This window comes from Megalobrama amblycephala, linkage group LG9 (assembly GCF_018812025.1).
Source record: "Megalobrama amblycephala isolate DHTTF-2021 linkage group LG9, ASM1881202v1, whole genome shotgun sequence".
Lineage (NCBI taxonomy): Eukaryota > Metazoa > Chordata > Actinopteri > Cypriniformes > Xenocyprididae > Megalobrama > Megalobrama amblycephala.
This window is the reverse complement of record NC_063052.1, coordinates 3,524,228-3,539,187: the sequence shown is the minus strand read 5'-3', so window position 1 is coordinate 3,539,187 and position 14,960 is coordinate 3,524,228. Positions and strand designations below refer to the sequence as shown.

The window sequence follows — 14,960 nt, the reverse complement described above, 5'->3', positions numbered from 1 at the left end:
TGCCAAGTGAAAGTTAAATCCACCAAACACACTTAAAATTGAGGAAAATGTCAGTATAATTCAATTAACTCTGTGGTATGATTTTGTATGAAAATAAAAGCCAGTGTTCAAACATTTTAAAACTGATTTTATGGTTTGAATATATATATATATATATATATATATATATATATATATATATATATATACACACAAACAGTGTAGCCTAGCCTATATGATTTCAACTATTTATAGATTTCTCATTATACAATTTAATCAACAATGATTGACAGATGAACCATTAATTAATGTTTGATGCCCATCTCTTTTTAAATATGATGAAGAAAACATTCACAAAATGTATTTGGAAGAATCTAGAACTGATTTCTTTGTTGTATTTACCATAAATCGAAGAACACTGCAGTTGCCTGGAGTTACAGGTAGGCTAATTCTGTTAGGCTAAGGAGAAATAGACACATATTGTTCTCTGTAGTTGTGCAGATTTGAAAGGCATGTGTCTAAAAGGTGACTTCATCAAGTACTCGTTAATATTATTATTAATATTTCTTTACGTAAATGTCGCAATTGTAAATAAAACGGGAAAGATAGCTACCGTGTGTGAATGCTGTTAAGACCAGAGGCGCATGCGCATTGCGCGCGCTCCAGCAAATGAAACTTTGGCTGATGAAGACACGAAAACAAGCAACAAGGATCGATTACTGAACATTCGGTAGTAGCCTGATTTATTTGACTTATTTTGTATGTAAAAATATTGATACATTTGCACAGATAGGCTATCGTTTTGCTTGAAAGCGCCATATCATAGACAATGAAAATGAATAGCCTAATACGAGTGATGTCATTTAAATGAGTTTTAATAGCGACGTATGAGCAATATCCGTTGCCTGTGACATTTTAATGTACTGTTGCCATTGTGATTTATATAATTACGCTGACTCGTTAAATCGTCTTTATTGATTTGGCGTTTATTGACATGTTTATTGCTGTCTGTCTCCAATATTTCAGCATCTCTGGATCCGCTTGATTTAACGTAACTATTCTGTACAACCCTATTTGCATAAACGTTTGCTAAGACACTGGGTTTGATCGTGCAGATATAGATAAGAAAATATCTTGAGTGTTCTGAATGTCACTCAAGCAGAGTTACGTCGTATGATTGATATTTGCTGCACAATTATTGTCATAAACATGCAATAGTGGGTTGAGTCGTTCTCATAAGCACTTTGTCATTGATGGCATAATGGAAATATTTATAATATGCCTTGATTCCCTGAATGCACAAACCGGTTAGTTTTCATTAGCTATATTGTGCAAATAACAGCCTACACAAATAAAGGGCTTTAAAAGGAGTCGATTTATGAAATGAATAGGCTACATTGCCTCTCGTGAGGTCCGTCGAAGTTTTGTAATATGTGAATCCACTTCATGATAGAAGAATGATTATATGTTCTCTGATGTAGTTGTCTGATAATGATCTATGCGGTCTGCTGTTGTTGCTATGGTTACCTCCTTAGTCCAACTCGATTTTGGCGACTGTTTACCACTAAATAACCTTTTTATATATATAGTTACCGAAACGTGTGAAAATACTGCTTCATATATATGTTTATAGGGAAAAAAATTACGTACATACCAGTCAATTGCTTTCTTTGGGGGTATATTAATTGCCCCACCACTACCAAAAACTGCGCCATGCTTTGCATATGAACCACTAATCTGCGAATGATTTATGAACTAATTTGCATAATTCTCTTTTTAAGCCTCTGTGGTCATTATTCTGATATTCAGTTTCAGCTAATGAACCATTTACAGTGCCTCCTGAGTATTCAGAATATGAATAAGCTTAATTATAAAGCAAATAAACTCTTTGCTTAATCTAAAACTTAAGGGTTTAGTTTAGTGTACAGTTAAATATAAAGTATCAACAGGTAATACTATGTCAGAATCTATGGATCTATAGAATGCAAATGGAAGTGTTTATGAAATAATATGAATTAAATTATGCATGATGCTCTTGAGAGTGTGGATGACAGGTGAGAGTTCATCGGTGGGTGATTTTTCACTTCTAAGACACCAACTGTAGTAAGCATGGATACTGCTGAGATTTAAAAACAAATGTGTGTGAGAATTAATAAGCAAATAACTATATGTTTGGTTAAAGTCGGCATGCTGCTATAGTCTTTTTGTATATATTGTGACGTATAGTGAAACAGCTTCTTGAACAAGGACAAAATGTAGGGCGAGACTTGATTTTGTCCATCGGGAAAAGATAAATAATTTATAATAAATATTGCAACATTCCATAGAAAACAAGAATTGTCCATTTTGATTTCATGTCTACTTTAAACTTAGCTCACCCAAAAATGATTCTGTTATTAATTACTCACCCTAATGTCGTTCCAAACCCGTAAGACCTTCGTTCACCTTCGGAAAACAAATTAAGATATTTTTGATAAAATCCGATGGCTCAGTGAGGCCTCCATTGACAGCAAGACAATTAACACTTTCAATGCCGAGAAAGGGACATATTTAAAACAGTTCATGTGACTACAGTGGTACAACCTTAATGTTATGAAGCAACGAGAATACTTTTTGTGCGGCAAAAAAACAAAATAACGACTTTTTTCAACAATATCTAGTGATGGGCGATTTCAAAACACTGCTTCATGATGCTTCGAAGCTTTACGAATCTTTTGTTTCGAATCAGTGGTTCGGAGCGCATATCAAACTGCCAAAATCATGTGATTTCAGTAAACGAGGCTTCGTTACGTCATAAGTTTTTGGAAAGTTTCGAAATTTCAATGGTTCACCACTGGGGGGCGTGACTTTGGCAGTTCGATACACGCTCCAAACCTCTGATTCGAAACAAAAGATTTGTAAAGCTTCGAAGCTTCATGAAGCAGTGTTTTGAAATCGCCCATCATTAGATAGTGTGAAATAAAGTCATTATTTTGTTTTTGTTTTTTGGCGCACAAAAAGTATTCTCGTCACTTCATAATATTAAGGTTGAACCACTGTAGTCACATGAACTGTTTTAAATATATCTTTAGTACCTTTCGAAAATGTTAATTGTCTTGCTGTCAATGCAGGCCTCACTGAACCATCGGATTTTATCATAAATATCTTAATTTGTGTTCCAAAGATGAACGAAGGTCTTACAGGTGTGGAACGAAATGAGGGTGAGTAATTAATGACAGAATTTTCATTTTTGGGTGAACTAACCCTTTATAAAACAGACAGATAAATTAAGGTCACATTGAGAAATGCAGGAAACTGTTATATATAATTTAAAATGATGACAAGTAAAAGCTAAGACAGTTGAAAACTGCTTTTTCAATATTTTAGGATGTCTTGTTTGTTGCCTGTAATGATGTGTGGTTGTAATCACAGGTCTGAGAGATGGCCTCTTGCTCTGAGGTTTGTGGGTCTGGTCACGCGGTCGACTCCAGCTGTCGTGTTTTCGGAGTGCGCTCCTATTTACACCACTTCTACGAGGAGTGCACAGCCTCAATGAGGGAGCAGCAAGAGGATTTTCAGGGCCAGAGATCACCACTGCGGTGGAGCTCAGGCTTCTGGAAGGTATCAGAGAGAAGTTTTGTTGTGTTATTGTGTTATTTTTGTTGTGTGCACTTTGCTTAAGAGATCCAAAAGTATATATTGTTTTCTCTATGTTTGCTTGAGTCCAAAACCAAATTTGATTGACTCCACTTTGCTCCCTCTGGTCTTTCAGAATGTGTTATGCTGTTTTGAAACTTGGTAAATTTTTAAAATGCTTTTGTTATCAAAATGAATACCAATGAAGATATTTATTTTCTGTAAAATGTGCATAATCAATAGCGGTTCACTTTCAGATTCACATCACAAACAAACTGTCTGATGGAAGGTTGATTGACATTTTTCAGTCTCGTCTAATCTTTTCAAAAGTTATAAACTAAACCAAACTTTGTGAATTGTCTATTGCCCTTAGAACAGATAAATGAGAGCCCAAATAGCCAATCAAATCGCTGCACTGAGAAGACTTGTTGCCATCCGCCATTTTGTCCGTTAAGCTTTATAGTCCATCAAGCTTTACTGAACTGCCATACACATACAAACCTCCTTTTTTGGCAGATTCCTTTGACTAAGCTAAAAAGGTGCTGTTATGCGACGTAATTTGGATATCCAGAGTGGCTTTTTAATAGTTTTGTTCATTCCGTTTCCTGAAATCAGCCAGCAATCATGAAAAATGTAAGCGTTGGATCAGACCTTGGTTTATTTTACACATCTGTGATTCTGTGATGGTTTCTCCATTAAATAAAAAGGCTTTACAAATAAAGCTTGCATGTTTGGACAGTTTTCATCAACAGTAGATTTCAAGGAGTTTCATATGGCATTGTGCTTCAAAGTCAGATAAATTGAGCAGGATAATTGTTTTTTTAAAAATAAAAATAAATTTCTCTCTGCTGTTAGAGTAAATGCACATGGGCTTCATCCAAGAAACTATTGATTTCTTTTTATGTGTGGATTATTTGGTTTTATTTGAAAAACAAGCATGCTGAATGGACTCAGGTGTTTCAACAGCTCTTATAAGTAATGTGACATGCAGCCAAAGTTAACTTTATTTTAAAGGTGCCATCGAATTGAAAATTGAATTCACCTCGACATAGTTGAATAACAAGAGTTCAGTACATGGAAATGACATACAGTGAGTCTCAAACAGCATTGTTTCCTCCTTCTTGTGTAAATCTCATTTGTTTAAAAGACCTCCGAAGAACAGGCGAATCTCAACATTACGTTACAGTCGGGGTGTACGCCCCCAATATTTGCATATGCCAGCCCATGATCGAGGCATTACACAAGGGCAGCCAGTATTAACGTCTGGATCTGTGCACAGCTGAATCATCAGACTAGGTAAGCAAGCAAGGACAACAGCGAAAAATGGCAGATGGAGCAATAATAACTGACATGATCCATGATAACATGATATTTTTAGTGATATTTGTAAATTGTCTTTCTAAATGTTTCGTTAGCATGTTGCTAATGTACTGTTAAATGTGGTTAAAGTTACCATCGTTTCTTACTGTATTCACGGAGACAAGAGCTGTCGCTATTTTCATTTTTAAACACTTGCAGTCTGTATAATTCATAAACACAACTTCATTCTTTATAAATCTCTCCAACAGTGTGTAATGTTAGCTTTAGCCACAGAGCACAGCCTCAAACTCATTCAGAATCAAATGTAAATATCCAAATAAATACCATACTTACGCGATTAGACATGTTGCATGACGAACACTTTGTAAAGATCCATTTTGAGGGTTATATTAGCTGTGTGAACTTTGTTTATGCACTGTTTAAGGCAAGCGCGAGCTCCGTGGGCGGGGAGTGTGAGCATTTAAAGGGGCCGCAGCCTAAATCAGCTCATATTTAATGATGCCCCAAAATAGGCAGTTAAAAAAATTAATTAAAAAAATCTATGGGGTATTTTGAGCTGAAACTTCACAGACACATTCAGGGGACACCTTAGACTTATATTACATCTTTTAAAAAGACGTTCTATGGCACCTTTAAGGAAAACAGACAAAAACAGTATTTACCCCATTTGCTTGAACTTCCGTTTACCACAACTGATATACAGGTTGATGAATGTTTATATGTGAATATAAGCCTTAATTCAATCTGTTCATCATATAAAGCGATCAAGTCTCTTCAGAAAATTTGGACTAAACCACTCAATTCATATTGGTTATTTTTACGATGTCTTTATGAACTTTTTGAAGCGTCAAATTGTCAGTTGTGTAGCTGTCTATGGAGGGACAGAAAGCTCTCAGATTTCATCAAAAAGATCTTTATTTGTGTTCTGAAGACGAACGAAAGTCTTACGGGTTTGGAACGACATGAGGGTGAGTCATTAATGACAGAATTTTCATTTTTGGGTGAACTAACCCTTTAACTTTAATTGACATTGACAGAGAAAAATGTGTAATGGTCAATTTGCAGATGCAAATGGGGTAAATACTGTTTTTGTGTGTTTTCCTTAAAATAAAGTTAACTTTGGCTGAATGTCACATTACTTATAAGAGCTGTTGAAACACCTGAGTCCATTCAGCATGCTTGTTTTTCAAATAAAACCAAATAATCCACACATAAAAAGAAATCAATAGTTTCTTGGATAAAGCCCATGCGCATTTACTCTAACAGCAGAGAGAAATTTATATTTATTTTAAAAAACCAATTATCCTGTCTAACTTCTTGACACTTGAGTAGATTTCCCCTTGTATATCATTGTTTTCTTGTCTTCTACCATTGTATTTAGTGTTTTAACATAAACTGATACAAAAGCTTTCTGATTTTTGCGTGATGATAAACTATGATAAACTGCATTTTAAGTAATTTATTCCAATTTCATCAGGTGCATCAGCGAGTTGTTTTGTTTGATGGACATAAATAGATTACTTGCCCTTGAAAAGTGGTGGCTGTGGTTAAGTAACCACTGTCGTAAGGTCACTTGAACCAATATATAGTGCAAGAGAATGAAGAACACTCTCTTATTCACTCTTAGGTCACTCTTGCGGTTGGTGTCGTACTCCTGACTGTGGGGCTCGTGGTCATGACAGTGGGCTATGCCATCCCCACTCGCATTGAAGCTTTCGGTGAAGGCGAACTGCTGTTCGTGGACCGACAGGCCATGCGCCACAATCACTCGCTACACATATGTGTTCTGGTCGGGACGGGGCTTCTCAGTCTGGGCGGGTTTCTGATGGCAGGTGGAATCCTGAAGTCTAACTTCTCCACAACTCCCACCCAAAAGGAAGACTCAAGAGGAGAACGGAAGGGGGGTACCAGAGTCCTGAGTGCAATGAGAAGCCCAGCAGACCCTGTAATGAAGCCTCCCAGTCCAGCCTCTAGTGACGTGTCTCCTCTCGCTAGGGAAGATAAAGTTCAGCATTGCTCATAAAAGAGCTGTTTGAGAGTGCCCGTTCAAGAGTGCTGTCGAAAAAAATCAGCTGAAGCTCCTTGTTTATTTCAATGAGAAATTTGGGAGTCTTATTTGTGTTTGATAATTATGTGATAAGAGCCTTAAATGATTAATTATTATACAACAAGTAGAGCAAATCTGTGCCATCTGTTGTCCTGTACTTGTATAGTTATTGTCAAAATAAGTTTTGTATTTTTCTACATTACAGTATTGATCAAATGAACAGCCACTAAGTGGTTGCAAGGCAGCAAAAGAAAGCTTTTGAGTAAAATGATTTTTAAAAAAATTAATTAATACTTTTATTCAGCAATTATGGATTAAATTGCTCAAAAGTGATAGCAAAGACATTTATAATGTTACATCAGATTCTTTCACATAAATGTGGTTCTTGTGAACTTAATATTCATCAAAGAATCCTTAAAATCATGGTTTCCACTTAAATAAAATTAAGCAGCAAAACTGTTTTCAAAATGTATAATAGTAAAAAAAAAAATGTCAGCAAATCAGCATTTTAGAATGATTTCTGAATGTCATGTGACACTGAGTAATGACAATGGAGCTGAAAATTCAGCTTTGCCATCAGAAGAATAAATTACATTTCAAAATAGATTCAAATAGAAAACGGTTCTTTTAAATTGTAATAATGCTTTACAATATTATTACTGCTTTTACTGTATTTTTTATCAAATAAAAGCAGGCTTGGTGAGGCTTCTTTCAAAAACATTAAAAAAAATCTCACTACCCCAAATTTTTGAACAGTAGTCTATATTAAATATTTAAAGCATCTTGTGTGCCCAGTGTGCACATTTTCAAGTGTTTTAAATATGTTTTAAGAAAGAAAAGACCAACCACAATTCATTATGCAAATGGAATTTAAAATGCAAATGTTATAATGATGTTAGCTGTTGGAATTCGAATGCTAAAGTTTCTGAGCACAAGTTGAAGTGGAGTCTGATGTTATGTGGTTTGGGTTGACTTAATTTAGGAAGAGCCTTAGAATTTAGTAGTTTAGAACAAGCCATAACCAGAATGTTTGAGGAATAGCAATACAGTGCTGCCTTGCAAATTTTGTAGAAAATGCGGGTCTGTCATAATAATATGCACAATCCGGCACAAACCTACTCTCGATGTCTCTATTTCTGGATCCCTGACTTCTTTTTCTGTCAGATATTCTGTTCTTATGTATATCAGATAATATTTTTCTCTTTCTGTCTTACTCTTTCATCAGCTGCAGTTAAATTGAATGTGAGAGGATAAAAAGGATTTACTGTACACACCATAATTGTCTACAGTCTTATTGTCTCATTATGTTAATGTATTTAAATGCTCTTCTCTAAACAAGCCCAATAAATCAATGTCAGCATACTTAATCCACTTGTCTTTTTGTGTGTTTTTTTTTTCCGAAAGATCATGTTCATTGACACCTTTTCATTCATTGATGGTGTGAATGAAAGAAAGCCACACTCAGAAAGGTGTGATCTTTCATAAAAACAAGCATCTCTTTTCATATTGTGAAGCCTAGTCTATCAGTAGGCCATTTGAGTGACTGTAAATAGATGCAGGAAACAGCAATGACTCATCCCAGCTCTGTTCCCTGCTTCCACCAAACCGCTTTCTCCCTCTTTCTTTCTCTCGTGAGGGCTCGCCGTGAGTCACCTTCCCTCATATAACAGTCATAGCTCACAGTACGTGGGCTGTTAACAATCAATTAACCAGTGCTCCACACACGTAGAGCCATCATCAAGAATCGTTCACTCCTCTGCGGCTACGCTTATCCAGAAAACAAGAGTGAGATGGGAAGAAATGTTGTTTGTCTTCAGCTTTAGGTCATGTGCTTATTGCTTGTAATGTGTTGGCAGCTTGTTAACACGTTTGTTTAGAACAGCCACACCAGATGAATGCTACAGCGTGTTGATGTGTGCCTATAGGTGTACTGAAAATATGCCCTAGAATAAAAAACATTTATTGCAGGTATTTTACATTCTTATTTCTGCCTAATGAAATGTTTAACCAACACAATAAAGGTTCTTTATTGACATTGATGGTTCCATGAAGAACCTTTAACATTCATGAAACCTTTCCACTGCACAAAAGGTTCTTTCACGAGTTCACACTTACAAATAATTAGATAGAGTGAAAGAGTATACATATTTGATGCACTGTCTGGGGGAGGGCTCCAAGCTCGGAATGTGGCCCGAACCCAGAGTAATTCCTCGTATCCTTGAGTGGGATTGGAACTAGCTGAGAGTGAGGAGTTGGGGTGATGGAGGGATGCAGAAAAGACCTGCGAGGAACATAGGTGAGTCGGCTATATATAGGTAAGAGCTGTGTAAGCAAGAGCTGTGTGTGTAAACCTCACTCCCCTGGCCTCAAGTGGCCCTCTAGAGTTCTGTCTTTAGCGTCCTTGTTAGCGCACCTGCCTCCCATGCCAGAGACGCCAGTTCAAATCCTGCTCAGAGTGGGTTGATTACTGGATACATTTGGTGCCGTGACCCAGATGAGAGTGAGGTTTAGGGGGGTGAGTGTAATGGAGGCAAGCTAGTAAGAGCTGTGCATGTAAACCTCACTCCTCTGGCCCCAAGAGGCGTTCTAGAGACTTCAGTCTTTAGCGTCCTTGTTAGCGGGCCTGCCTCCCATGCCAGAGACACCAGTTCAAATCCTGCTCGGAGTGGGTCGAGTAGGACTGGTGACATTTGGCGCCTTGACCAAGATGGTAGTGAGGTTTAGGGGGGTGAGTGTAACGGAGGCAAGCTAGTAAGAACTGTGCATGTAAACTTCACTTCCCTGCCCCCAAGAGACGTTCTAGAGACTTCGGTCTTTAGCGTCCTTGTTAGCGGGCCCGCCTCCCATGCCAGAGACGCCAGTTCAAATCCCGCTCGGAGTGGGTCGAGTAGGACTGGTTACATTGGGCGCCTTGACCCAGATGGTAGTGAGGTTTAGGGGGATGAGTGTAACGGAGGCAAGCTATTAAGAGCTGTGCATGAAAATCTCACTCCCCTGCCCCCAAGAGGCGTTCTAGAGATTTCAGTCTTTAGCATCCTTGTTAGCGGGCCCGCCTCCCATGCCAGAGACTCCAGTTCAAATTCCGCTTGGAGTGGGTCGAGTAAGACTGGTTACATTTGGCGCCTTGACCCAGATGGTAGTGAGGTTTAGGGGGGTGAGTGTAACGGAGGCAAGCTAGTAAGAGCTGTGCATGTAAACCTCACTCCCCTGCCCCCAAGTGGCGGTCTAGAGACTTCGGTCTTTAGCGTCCTTGTTAGTGGGCCTGCCTCCCATGCCAGAGATGCCAGTTCAAAACCCGCTCGGAGTGGGTCGAGTAAGACTGGTTACATTTGGCGCCTTGACCCAGATGGTAGTGAGGTTTAGGGGGGTGAGTATAACGGAGGCAAGCTAGTAAGAGCTGTGCATGTAAACCTCACTTCCCTGCCCCCAAGAGGTATTCTAGAGACTTCGGTCTTTAGCATCCTTGTTAGCGGGCCTACATCCCATGCCAGAGACCTCAGTTCAAATCCCGCTCAGAGTGGGTCGAGCAGGACTGGTTATATTTGACGCCTTGACCCAGATGGTAGTGAGGTTTAGGGGGGTGAACGTAACGTAGGCAAGCTAGTGGCCTCAAGAAGCGTTCTAGAGACTTCTGTCTTTAGGGTTTTTGTTAGCGGGCCCTCCTCCCATGCCAGAGACACTAGTTCAAATCCTGCCCTGAGTGGGTCGAGTAGGACTGGTTACATTTGCTGTCTTTAGAGCCCTTGTTAGCCTCCCATGCTGGAGACGCCGGTTCGAAACCCGCTCTGAGCATGATTTTTCAAAGAACAGTTCACCCAAAAATTCTGTTTTCATTTACTTAACCTATTCTGGTTGACAGATTGAAATGTAAGTCTTCACTCTCATATAATTCAAAACATTGCATGCAAAGACTACATCAAAATGGCAAACCACAAACTACATGACGTTTGGTCACATGATATTCGAGAACCAATGAGGTTTGATGTTAAACCCAGAGTACACTTCATGAGTGTTTTGAACGTGTACATCTGAAACATTCTTCAAAATATCTTTTTTGTATCCTGCAGAATAAAGAAAATCATGCAAGTTTAGAATGGCATAAGGGTGAGTAAATTATCACATAATTTTTGCATGAATTATCTCTTGAGCAGGAAGGTCAGTTTTTCAGTACATCCGTCACTCAGGTGCCTTATTACGTGCCACTGACCGACAACACAACTGTATGTGAGTTGGAGTATCTAAGCTCAGGCTGCATGGAGTAGAGAGACAGACGGATACATGGAGGGTCTGTGACACTAGAGCAGTCTGTTCAGTGTGAGGTGGGGGGTGGGGTAGGGAAATGAGATGAAACTGACATGCTCCATTGACTGAGCTTTGTAAAATGACTCACTGCTCTGAGAAACTGCACACAGCAGAAATTCAATGAACCTCTGAACTCTCGGCACTGTTGAGTGATGCTGATACGCTCAAGGTTTCAAACCACAATTAAGAGCCTATTGCTGTTTATCCATGAAAGATTCTAAAATGCAGCATTACTAATAATTTATTTATTTAAGAATGTGAGATAATTGAGGTCTCTGACACTTATTATCCAATAAGTATAACGATTAACTGATGCAATAACATGTAACATTAACAGATACAGTGTTATACTCCACTTTTAGAATATTTTTACATTTTTATTATGTTTAATATGGAAAATCTGACAAGTGCTGTTTTCTATATTCTCTAGATACTGATTTATGTTTGTCTCTTTAGTAAGGCAAACAATATTTTGCACATACTACCAATCTTGGGAACACTTGACATAATTGTATTATTATTAGAATTAATAGAATACAATAATAATATTATTTTTATTTATTGATTCATGTCGCTAAAAGAGACTATCCTCCTCTCTATAGGTCATTTTTTCAAGCACCTTATTACGAACTATATTTACATTTTAAAGTCATACACCCTATAGCTGGCGTAAAAATAATGACAGTGTCGTGTTACATCTGTCGTCATAAAATGACGTATGACCATCGTTACCAATCAAAATGCATGTTCATTTAAATACAGTGTGTGGACTTTTTACACAGTCCCTTAGCCCGCAATTTGTCCTATTGTCATTGAGCAAAACTAATTTTTTTATTAACGACTACACCTACCCAACCCTAAACCTACCCTTAGTGATTTATAGTGCATATACACTTTATGTGCACATGCGTTCCCTGGGATCGAACCCATGATCACATGATTGCATATTGTTGTATATTGCACTGCTTTACCAGTTGAGCTACGCAAAACCCAAAGCATGACGCAGATAAAAGAGTACAATGCATTAAAATGAACGTGTCCTGTTGTCGATAGGGGTGCAAATTTAGTAAATACTCCTATGGGTTGTATTTCAGGGAAGTGACAAATGACCTGTGGGCGTATTGGTTGGAGCACATGTTGTTTGTTCGTTCATTCATTCATTCATTCATTCATTCAAAGTAAGTAGCTGTAAAAAATCAAAAATTGAGAAAACTTAAAATTTTAGGGCAAGTTGAGCTGTCTCAACTTGTTGTAAATTGAACTTGCTATACAACAAGTTGAGAAAACGCAAAAATCTCCTCCAGCTGGTTGCCTTAATCTTTTAAGTTTTCACAACTTTTTTACAGAGTGATTGCCAGATAGTGAAAACATCCAAAAAATGGCCAACATAACTCTTCCATTTGTTCAGTTTCATAGTTTGATGTCTTTACTACTGTTGTGGAAAACAGTAAATAATAAAAGAACTCCAAACTTTTTCCAAACGGTGCTCTATTGGATTGAGATCAGGGGCCTCATTTATAAAACGTGCATATGCAAAGATTTGATCTTAGAGCGTAAGTAAGTAAGTAAAGTTTATTGGTCCCACTTTATATTAAGTGGCCTTAACTACTATGTACTTACATCAAAAAATAAGTACAATGTACTTATTGGGTTCATATTGAATTGCAAAACACTTTTGCAGCTATTGAGGAGGATATGGGTAAGGTTAGGGAAAGCTTTGTTGGTATGGGTAGGTTTAAGGGTAGAGGTAAGGTGTATGGGATGGGTCAACAGTGTAATTATAAATGTAATTACAGAAGTTAATTACAGATGTAATTACATGCAGGTGTTTTTAAAATATAAGTACAATGTAAAAACATGTATGTACACAATAAGTGCATTGTATTAAATGATTAATTTAAATGTAAGTACATAGTAGTTAAGGCTACTTAATATAAAGTGGGTCCAGTTTATTTATATAGCACTTATCACAGACAAGGAGGGGTCACAAAGTGCTTTACAATAAAAATAAACAAAAATAAATAAATTAACATAAATATACTCTACAAATACCATCAATACAAACAGGCAAATCTTATTGTTAATTAAAAGCTTGTCCAAAAAGATGCATCATTAGATGTTTTTTTAAAAGACTCCACAGAACCCATAGTTCTCAACTTTAAAGGAAGAGAGTTCCAGAGTGTTGGAGCTACTACACAGAAAGCACAATCACCTTTTGTCTGAAGATGTGTTCTGGATATAGTTAAAAGGTCTTGGTCTGAAGACCTCAGAGACCGACCAGGGGTGTGAAGGGATGTAAAGATCCTGTATATACGAGGGTGCTTGACCATGCAAAGCCCTGTAAGTAATAACTATAATTTTGAAATGCACTCTAAAATGAATTGGAAGCCAATGAAGAGTTTTAAGCACAGGAGTAATATGTGACACAAGAGTGTGCGTACACAAATCCACACCAACGCTCATATTTATAAAAACAGTCTTTGACGTGGGAAAGTGCTTAGCACCACATCAGGGTCTGAGCAGACGTACACACTTTTCCTTGTCAGATTACTGCAGGTTTTTGAAAATCTAAGCTATTCTTGCAACTCACCATTCTAAATAAAGGATTTGGATGATGACTGGTGATCTTTTATACAGTATGTAAATGACTAATTAGGTGTCATTTACATCGTGGAGAACTGAAACCATTCTGCTGCGCGTAAGTTCAAGATCATTTGCGATTTATAAATTTCACATCTGAAAGAGAGGCATACGCTCGTTTTCTGTGTGTACAGGTGCTGGTCATATAATTAGAATATCATCAAAAAGTTCATTTTTTTATTGTAAATTATTTTTAAAAATGAAACTTTCATATATTCTAGATTCCCTACATGTAGAGTAAAACATTTCAAAAGTTTTTTTTTTTGTTTTTTTTTTAATTTTGATTGTTAGAGCTTACAGCTCATGAAAGTCCAAAATCCAGTATCTCAAAATATTAGAATATTTCCTAAGATCAATCAAAAATGGATTTGCAAAACAGAAAAGTTCAAGTTCTTTAAAGTATGTTCATTTGTGCACTCAATACTTGGTCGGCAGCACATATTACAGCAAATGACTTGCTCCTAGCACAAATTACAGCATCAGTGAAGTGTGGCATGAAAGTGATCAGCCTGTGGCACTGCTGAGGCACTACTGAGCCTTCAGATCATCTGTATATAGTTGGATCGACTGTTTCTCATCTTTCTCTTGAAAATATCCCATAGATTCAGGGGTCAGGCATGTTGGCTGGCCAATAAAGCACAGTAATATCATGGTCAGCAAACCACTTGGAAGTGGTTTTTGCACTGTGGGCAGGTGCTAAAGTCCTGCTGGAAAAGGAAATCAGCTTCTCCATAAAGCTAGTCAGCCGATGGAAGCATAAAGTGCTTCAAAATCTCCTGGAAGATGGCTGCATTGACTTTGCACTTGATAAAACACAATGGACCAACACCAGCAGATGTCACAGCCCCCCAAATCATTACTAACATCAGAAACTTCACACTAGACTTCAAGCAGCTTGGATTCTGCCTCTCCAGTCTTCCTTCAGACTCTGGGACCATGATTTCAACATGAAATGCAAAATTTACTTTTATCTGAAAAGAGGACTTTTGACCACTGTTCACTGTCCAGTTCTTTTTCTCCTTAGCCCAGGTAAGAAGCTTCTGACGTTGTTTCTGTT

At 37.7% G+C, this 14,960-nt stretch overlaps 1 protein-coding gene across 2 annotated transcripts; it reads left to right on the top strand.

The window, feature by feature from the left end:
* Positions 1-213: 213 nt before the first annotated feature.
* Positions 214-7,485, top strand: nrsn1l (neurensin 1-like). Of its 2 annotated transcripts, none has more exons than XM_048201234.1 (3): positions 214-419; positions 3,391-3,579; positions 6,542-7,485. In XM_048201234.1, exons 2-3 carry the CDS (start codon positions 3,400-3,402, stop codon positions 6,935-6,937), a joined length of 576 nt encoding a protein of 191 aa, XP_048057191.1. In that variant the 5' UTR covers positions 214-419; positions 3,391-3,399; the 3' UTR covers positions 6,938-7,485. The 2 variants fall into 2 exon arrangements, with proteins under 2 accessions (XP_048057191.1, XP_048057190.1); XM_048201233.1 differs by lacking the exon at positions 214-419 and adding an exon at positions 444-709.
* The last annotated feature ends 7,475 nt before the right edge of the window (positions 7,486-14,960 follow it).